Below are 9,485 nucleotides of genomic sequence, written 5' to 3' on the forward strand. Positions count from 1 at the left end.
ATATTTGAGTATTTTACTACCTTTTCTAAGTTTTCAATTAATTGCAGTGACTATTTAGAGTTTCAATTAGTAAACTTGGTCATTATAACTTTAGCTGGGAAATGATTAAACAAGCAAGGCATACATTACATTCAGAGAGTGTCCCAAGACTAATTTTGAGCACTGTATGTAAGTCTTTAAACAATGTTGACAGCCCATTTTCTCTCTTTAAAAAGCTCTCACTGGCTTTTCTTTCAAACAAACATTGCAGAAAACTAAACCTCTGACTGAAACATTGCTCCGTGTGACTCTATGCCAGTGCCAGTGTTACTTCACATAAAAAAAGCTAAGTGTGCATTTGTGAGACAATAGCCTGAATGATGCTTTGTGCCTGACATACAGTCACGTCTCGCCAGTAACATCAGCATACAGCTGCCCGTCTGGTCAGCCCTAACAAGGAGAAAATACACACATCCATCATCACACGACACATGTGTTCCTCAGAGATAAAAGACATGAACAGATCTTATCTTTGCCCTTAGACTTTCCATGAGGGAAATAACCAGCTACACGCACAGCCACTTCTAATCAAGACAGTACAGAAAAACATTCACACAGAAACAACATGTATGCACTTTACACTTTATTAGGGTGGAGTGACGAACCTTATCACATCCACAACAGGAGACAGAAGACAGCGGATAAAATTTGTGCATACACATGCATGGTAAACCCAGAGAGAAGCAGTGAAAAAGGAGAATGTACAATATCTCAATATACTTGTTTCATATGTTCAACACTTAGATAAAATAAAAAAGTCGCTTAATCTACTCTCCATGTTGGTAACAACTTGTTTCCAAATGGTTAGTGTTCGATCCCCCTTGGTGCATGAATAGCACAGCAGTTCCTCTCTCTAACCAGAAGTACTTTCAGCTCATCAGTGAGATATTATCACTGTATTTAAATAGCCTGTTCACATGGCCATGTTTATGAAAGTGGACCATCTAGTAAACAATCTGTTCCGTCCTTGCAGAAATCACTGCACGTACAATTTTATCAAGTATACTTAAGATTCAGCATGACATACCTATTTCATCTACCCTTAAACAAGACATTTTGGAAAACAGCCTTGTGCTCTGTTTGACATTTCATTCATACCAAATATCTAAGTATAGCAAATAAAATATTCTGTTAAACAGAATTTCTCCTCAGACATCTTTACTGCCAGCGAAGGGAATTGTACTTCTATTCTGTGCACAAAAAGATGCTTGAACGGCTCTCTGAAGAGAACAAAGCTTGTCAGAGCTATGGCTTTGTTGATTCTGTGTAGCTACTCTCATACGTGTTCATTTTAATCATGGACTAATGGTTAAGATAAGGATTTTGAGTCATGGCCATATGGCTACACAAATCTAAATATTACAAAAATACTGGACAGTTTTGGAGAAAATATTAAAGCTGCGCTGTGTAAAATGTTGGGATTTGACTTGACATCTCTGGTGGAAATGTGTTCTGCAGCTCACAGAAGAACATTTTCTTACACCAGTTCTCTTCCCTGAATAGGTGAATCTGAAGATTATGAGCGTTTTTAAAGATTCAAAGATATTCAAAAAGAACTCGGTCAAAATGTGGTGATGTGTCTGAATGATCTACTACTGTCATCAGTATAGTGTTAATTTTGCATTTCAGACCTAAACATTCTTTTTGAGCATGTGGGTGTGATGTCAATTTGTAAAGACATATCATGTGATCCAAAAAAACTCCTGTGAAATTTAACCCAACATCTCTGACCTTAAAATGATTATTTCAGATTATTATTATTGCACTTACATAGTGCAGCTCTGGTTTCACATCTTTTGGAAGCAGATATGCTCTTTATTCTGCTTTATAAAGACCATGTTCATTCTTAGATGGATCTGAAAACCTTTTTTATTGTACCTGGAGTTATTATTTGGCAAGGAAAACATACAAATGTTGGCCAAAATATAAGCATTGTCCTCTTACAGGTATCTAAAACTAACCACTCATCATTCACAAGTTCCAGCATCAGTCCTAGAAAACCATAATGCACAGCAATCAATCCAAACTGTATGCAGTAGCAGTCTGTTCACCCACCCCAGCGGGATCAAACACTAACACTTTCACATTAGGTACACAGATTAAACGTAAATGTTCTCCACTGCTACGTTAAGCTTTGTTTCAAGCTTAACTGTAAATCAGTGAGGCACGCACAGTTGTACCAGAAATTAAGAATACCAGCATATTTGGAGGTTTAGAAGTCAGGCCCCTCCTTCTTCAGGGTCTTGTAGTCTGTATTGACAGCCACAAACTAAGGGTGAGAAACAGAAATAGACTTAGTTCCATTGTATCTCAGATAAAGAGTTGGGCAAAATACGTTGAAAATATAGTGATGGCTGAATAGTGAATACACTGTCATGAATGAATTTACTAACGCATTCCATTACAATACATAAAAGATAGATAATGTATTCAGAATACATTTCATGAAAAATTCTCTGGGTAAGAGTCCAGTTAAACACAGATACTAAACTTATCACTCACAAACATGTCCACTACTGAGAGGATTATTTGTTTGATCATCCTTCAAAAAAGCTCAATAATGCTGATATTAATAAATGACCATCACATTGGTTTATCAGTCTACTCGGGCTTTAGGTACATCAGGAGAGTCATTATTTAAGCTCCTCTTTGTCTAACGAGCATGTTTGCTACATGCTAGGCACTGATTCTAAAATACTGAATGAACAAGCAGTGCTGCCGTTTCTTTTAAAGATGGAATATATATTTTTAATTTAGTGGGAAAGTAACCCTGCAATGGACTGGTGACCTGTCCGGGGTGTATCCTGCCTTCTGCCCAATGACTGCTGGGGTAGGCTCCAGCACCCCCCACCCCCCCGTGACCCTGAGGGAGAAGCGGCTTAGAAAATGTGTGTGTGTGTGTGTGTGTGTGTGTGTGTGTGTGTGTGTGGGTAAGTATTCTAAAAAAGTATAAATATATTCCAAATACTGTCTTTACAAAATGTAACTTGCACTGAATACAGATATTCAGTTTCTGTATCCTGAATACATATTCCCAATACTCCATTACATCCCAACCCTGCCCATATACTGAAAGAAAAGATAGATAACACAACTGAATTTAGTCTTACTCGGTGGGTTGACATTAAAGGAATACTTCAGCTTTGCCTCAACATTGGTTTCTATTATAAGTGTGTAATGAGTTAACTGGTTTTCTGTTTATTACAAGTTATAAGTACAGTTTCTGTTGAAATGATTGTTTGTGGTAACTGATGATAAGCTGCAAATGCAGTAGATTATGTTGAGAAACACTGGAATATTCCTTTAGTTCTATTCAAAATAAACAGTACTGTACAAAGGCGAGACCACCGTTCATTTATTTAATTTCAGGTTAAAGCCGCAATTAAGACAAGTTATCCATTTTTCAGCATCAGAAAACATTTATTTGACAAAAATTTATACAGAAGCCTCAACAACTAATAATAAAATAATATTCAATAATTAAATTGATCTGTTTTTAGTGTGTCCACTCCTTTCCTTGGATGAAAAGCAGTGCTGCGTATGTATGTGTAGCAGGAGAAACATAGTTAGAGTTTTGGGTTGACTGGTCAGCAACATGCTACTCCCAGTCTGAAAACAAGTCCCACAGCAGCCCTGTTTAATTGTAGTAAGGTCTGGGATCTGGGCCAGCCAGTTCATTATTCTGAGGGCACAAGCAGCTTATTTGTTCGGCCTCTTGACAGCCACACAATCTTTCAGACTCACAGCGTTGAATGGAAGGATGGACAGAAACATTTGTGGATTATTTTTTTCATATCAAAAGCACGAGTAGAGCTAGATTTTCTCCTATATCTGAAGATAAATGTACTGTTTCTCTGATGGTGACAGTTCTACTGGTCTATCAGGTCTTGCTCATTGTTCAGAGCCCCATTTTTTCTTTAATAAAGTTGTGAACACCAGTATTGAAAACTCTTGCCTTTTTGCTTATTTTCATTTGACTTTTCCCAAAATGAAAAAAGTGCATTACATCTAATCTTCTCAAAAAAATACCCTGGAAAATGAATCAACTGTACCTATTGTCTGTTTTGACTGTATAGTAAGTGAAATCTCTGATGCTTGCACAACGTCTTTATTGTTACTATTTTTTTTTCTGAACTATGGCTATTGTTAGTTTCTAGGCTAATGTGAAGGCCCCAGTTGGCGCACATACCTTGTACTGATAAGTTGGGCTAAGCTGATTCCAGGGCTCAGGGTTGCTGGTCTTGTTCCAGCTAATGATTTAGGAGCAGGAGAACCAGGTCACGACACATCAAGGGAGCCACAGGACAAAAGAGAATTTAACAGAATGAACAAAACAGCGGATCGCTTTGTGAAGATGGACAAAAGAGCTGCTGATAAGCTAATAGCACTGGATTTCTTTTTCTTTCAGGACTGTTTATCTATTTTATATTTCCTCATATTTATATATCTGATGGGAATGAATTGCAGTGTGTGGCTCTTACGTTACGTGGGGTCCCCTGGCTAAACGAATCAGATACATTGTGGCTCCTCCCATCCCGAGACATATGAAGAAAAACTGTGGAATGAGCTGGAGAGAGAGACAGAGAGAGAGAGAGAGAGAGAGAGAGAGAGAGGGACGGAGGGAGGAAGGGAGAGGGAGGGAGAGAGAGAAAGAGAGAGAGAGGGAGAGAGAGCGAGAGAGAGAGAGAGAGAGAGAGAGAGAGAGAGAGAGAGAGAGAGAGAGAGAGAGAGAGAAAGAGAGAAAAAAAAAGAGAGAGAGAGAGAGAGAGAGAGAGAGAGAGAGAGAGAGAGAGAGAGAGAGAGAGAGAGAGAGAGAGAGAGAGAGAGAGAGACAGACAGACAGAGAGAGAGAGAGACAGAGAGGGAGGGAGGGAGAGAGAGAGAGAGAGAGAGAGAGAGAGAGAGAGAGAGAGAGAGAGAGAGAGAGAGAGAGAGTGAGAGAGAGAGAGAGAGAGAGAGAGAGAGAGAGAGAGAGAGAGAGAGAGAGAGAGAGAGAGAGAGAGAGAGATTCTTAACGTTATACAAATGTGTTCCTCGGCTGTTACAGTGTTTAAGAACTGCCCCCTCTTCTGAACATCTGGCTCTGGTACCAAATTAGAGAGGTAATTAGACGAGATTATGGAAGATTAGATTAAGTTAGATTACAGCCTCTGCCGTCAGGTCGCACTATATCTCCCACAGACCGTTAGTGGCCGCACATGCAGGTCTGTGTGAAAGGCGAAGTTTTGTAAAATGGCTGCTCTTTCTGTCTGGTCGCTGATACTGGGCGCTGTCCAAGTGCTGAACGCAGTTTCACTAGAACCGAAAGATTTATTTGTTTGAAGCAGGTTCTAGAAGAGAAATGGGGAACAATGCCCGAGAACACTTTGGTGTAGAGTTGCTGTGACAGTCTGATTTGAGAGCAGCCTCCATCTCATTCTCTTGAGCTGTAGACTGAGCGCAGAGGATCATAGGTAGTGCGGCTTTCTGAGCTTATTGCGTTGAAATATCTTACTTTTAAAACTGCGACTCTAACACCGAATTTAAACTGAAATAAGGCCATTCGCTGAACAGACCTTCGTCGATATCGTATTTGAACACTCCACTTTTGTTCCGATTTTGATAATAAATGGGAAAAATACTTGGAAATATTTTATTTGATACTATAAAATTGCGACTAACGTTATTTTTAAAGGAAGATTCTGAGACTAACGATCATATAAACCAGCAAGTGGTCTGGAAATTTTGTGCAAGATGGTCTACAACATGGTTCTGCATTCAGACTAGAGAAAACGATGGATTTATTTAGTGTGGTGTGCGTGTAATCTGTGTTTTAGAGCCACCTTCGTCTCCTTCCTCTCAGCTCTCTCATAAACCCGCCATGGTTTTGTCTGGGGGTCCTCGCCTCTCTTCTCGCCCTGAGAACGCAGGGCGTTGTGGGTATTGTAGTCTTTCGTGTGTAGTCGGAGCTATTTGCGGTGAAATATCTCACTGTTGAAACTGTAACTTGTGAACCGAATTTACGATCTTTAGTGCTGCTAATAGAACCGCAGTTCGGACGGAATTACTTGCACGCTGAGCATCGACATTTGGTCTAATGCTCAGCATGAACAATATAACAAATAACAACAGAGCAGAGTGAGCAGAGAGAAGACTGTAGTCTTCCAGTTCAAGCTCAAAGTTAACCTCACAGTGAAGTCTTTGTGTTTCTTCTAGTAGCAGGAGGCAGAAACCCGTCATATCAGGCAGTAAATATTATGGGTTCAGTCTGAATGTAGACTCCAGTCTGTGTGTGTTCGTCTTTACCGCTGCACAGACTGCGGAGTTTGATACCTATCTAGCTTAGCCTCATTAATCATTGTTACTTATGTAAAAGTCAGGGATGGACTCATTTGAGATGAGAGGAGTGCACTGACTTTTAAAAGACTGGTCAGCCTGTTTGTTAATTTTTTTATGCCGCATCAACTTAATCAACAAGGAAGCACCGACACTGTGCATGAAAATGGCATACGAATGACATAAGACAGCATATGAACGAATCATTGTTTATTTTGTGTTTGAAAGAGCTGCAAACGAAGTTCTGTACAAAATCAGTGTAAATCTTAGAAAAAAGTTACTCACTCCAGGGTGCTTCCTCGCGTGATCACGGATTGTTCGGAGCATATCTGCAGAAGATCTCTGCCTGAATTTCTTTGAGGATGTTTACTGTGCGCCCGGACACTGGACGGAGAAAGCAAACCTGTTGCTGGAGGAGGGAATGAGAGGGAGGGGAGAGAGAGAGAGAGAGAGAGAGAGAGAGAGGGGGGGGGGGGGGGGGGGGGGACAGAGAGAGACGGAGAGAGAGAGAGAGAGAGGGAGAGAGAGAGGGAGGGGGGGACAGAGAGAGACGGAGAGAGAGAGAGAGAGAGAGAGAGAGGGGGGGGGGGAGAGACAGAGAGAGACGGAGAGAGAGAGAGGGGGGGAGAGAGAGAGAGAGAGAGAGAGAGAGAGAGGGGGGGGGGAGACAGAGAGAGACGGAGAGAGAGAGACGGAGAGAGAGAGAGAGAGAGGGGGAGAGAGAGAGAGAGAGAGAGAGAGAGAGAGAGAGAGAGAGAGAGAGAGAGAGCGAGCACCACAGTGGTGTTGATGAAATGATTATTTTCTGTTAATTTTTTTTAATATACTGATGAGGTAGTTGAGTTTTTAGCTTGGCTTCTCTAACAGCAGACCCAGCCCACGAAGGGCTTTAATAATGAGCAGATGAGATGAATCAGGCCGTGATTGAGAACAACTTACTTAAACGCACTGCTTCTTGAATCTTGAGCTCCATCCTTTGCCCTTGCATGCAGTCCAAACCTCTTGAACAGAGAAGTGGCGAGATGCTAATTTATTCTGATTCTGAGTGCGATGAAGGACACTTTGCATTTCATCAAAGAAAAGTCTGATATCAGCCTGCACCGCCCCTTTTCTTTCCTTACATAACTGCTTGCTGTGACAAGGTTACAGTTACTGTTAGTAAGCTTAAAGGAATAGTTCAGCGTTTTTGAACCTAATCTATATCTGCTCCATATGCACCCTACAGTCAATTTCCCTTAATAGTGATTTCAACATGTTTCCCAGGACTTAGAAAAGCTGTACAGAAAACAGAAACTGCCCATTGGCTTCTATTGTAAGTTTGTTTTGTGTCAGCCAGTTTTCTGTCATTCTACAAAGTAGAGAAAAGCGTTAAAAGTTTTCACTTTGCTGATTGGTCATACAAGTTATCTCTTTGCTTATAAAATATTCATGTACACGTGGTTGTAAAATTCCTATTTCATAGAACCCTCTTACATAAATCTGCTGTTTTCACAACCAGGGTTTACGTGTATCTGTACCAGAAGCTGGCAACACACCAAATCTCTCACAATGCAACATGCAGAGAAAATTTTCCAGTGAGGATTTAAGAGTTTAGCAGAGCCGTGGATTATAGAAAGTCTTGGACACAAGCCAAATGAACTCGCACAAGCGCATACGTGTGTGCTTTTACAGCATTAGCTGAAGAAAACAATGGTATGCAATAAAATAACATCTAACTTTTTCACCACAATTAGCCTACTTTGAGAAAGTCATGTGACACTACATAAGGGTTTAAGAACAATGTCTGTGTGAGTTCAGTATGTACAGGGTAGTGATGCATATGCAACAGTTTAGGGGAAATAATCTGGAACAGTAAAGAATTGTTAAAAAGATGTTAAAGATAAAAAAAATTCTTTAAAAGTAACATCTGCCCTGATAGTGGCTGAGAATGTGGGGTGAGAAGTCCTGCTGGTGAATTTTGCGCCAATTTGTCATGAAGTTTTACTGAATATTTCTGATTTGTTGCTTTAATAAAATAGTAATATTAAGCAAAAGCCTGAAAATCTCTAACAATTTACATCTTAAAGAAACGGTTTAGTGAAAAATCAAACATACACTGTTTTCCTTTTTCAGGAGATCTAGACTCCAGTAAGGAACATCCCAATTTTGCTTTTTTTTTTTATTTATAACTGGAGCAGCAAGGCTACCACTGCTTACAAGCAGTAGAACTAAATACCCAAAACGTTTCTATAAAAATACATCACCAAAGCTTCTCTCAAACCACATCCAGGAGTTCATTACGGTTGTAGCTTTGTCAGAGCAGTTTAGGGCACAATGACAATGTAAACTATAGAAATTAACAAAACTGTGGGCACATTAGACACCAGGGTCTGTATAGCCATCATAAACACTCATAAAAAGCAACCACAGAAATATATCGCTGTTGTTGGAAGAAAACCTCATATCTCCAAAGTAGTAACTTTACAGGAGAAGGAAAAATCATACTTAACTATGAACCAGAATTTTCTAACAAGTCATTCTGGGTCATTTCTGTTAGTCCGTTCATCATGAAATTTACAGACAGTGTAAAGGGCAACAGGCATTTTCAAATTATATCAAAAACTGAAAAACGTCAAAAACGGAGAGGCTTTGTTCCGACAACAGCAATGCTAGCTCACAGTAAGTAATACTTTGTTCTAAACTGCATCAGCAAGTCTGTGCGACAGTAATGATGACCATGATGTGGTGTGAGAGGGTTGAGAGAAGGTTTGGGGTTGTATTTTTACAGAAGCGAATTGGGTTATTTAGGTATCTACTGAGTTCTAGTGTTTGTTAGCAATGTTAGCCATGTGCCTCCTGTTCTCAGCTAAGGAAGTCATGGCTTATTGATTACGTCTGGCAGTGTGAGAAAAGAGTGAAAAATTAGGTAAATTAGATTTTTTGCTGAACTATTCTTATGATTCCACATCTTTTATGATGTGTATTTATGATGAATATATTAAAACAAATGCTTTAAAATCACTTGGGGAAAAAATCTCATTACATCAACTTCCATTATGAGTTAACGTTTTTTCTTTCGTCTGTAAAGTTTTGTTCCAACAGTGACAATATATTTGTAATAACCTTTCTTACAACTTAAATGCATAGATCAC

The 9,485-nt window shown here is 39.7% G+C and overlaps 1 protein-coding gene across 1 annotated transcript; it reads right to left on the minus strand.

The window, feature by feature from the left end:
* Positions 1-607: 607 nt before the first annotated feature.
* ndufa4l2a (NDUFA4 mitochondrial complex associated like 2a) lies at positions 608-6,798 on the minus strand. Its single transcript, XM_017709508.2, has 4 exons — positions 6,640-6,798; positions 4,521-4,606; positions 4,229-4,289; positions 608-2,308 (listed from the first exon to the last, which is right to left on the minus strand). The coding sequence occupies exons 1-4, from the start codon at positions 6,679-6,681 to the stop codon at positions 2,252-2,254; spliced, it is 246 nt and encodes an 81-aa protein (XP_017564997.1). The 5' UTR covers positions 6,682-6,798; the 3' UTR covers positions 608-2,251.
* Positions 6,799-9,485: the final 2,687 nt, after the last annotated feature.

The sequence above is a fragment of the Pygocentrus nattereri genome, chromosome 29 (genome assembly GCF_015220715.1).
Source record: "Pygocentrus nattereri isolate fPygNat1 chromosome 29, fPygNat1.pri, whole genome shotgun sequence".
Lineage (NCBI taxonomy): Eukaryota > Metazoa > Chordata > Actinopteri > Characiformes > Serrasalmidae > Pygocentrus > Pygocentrus nattereri.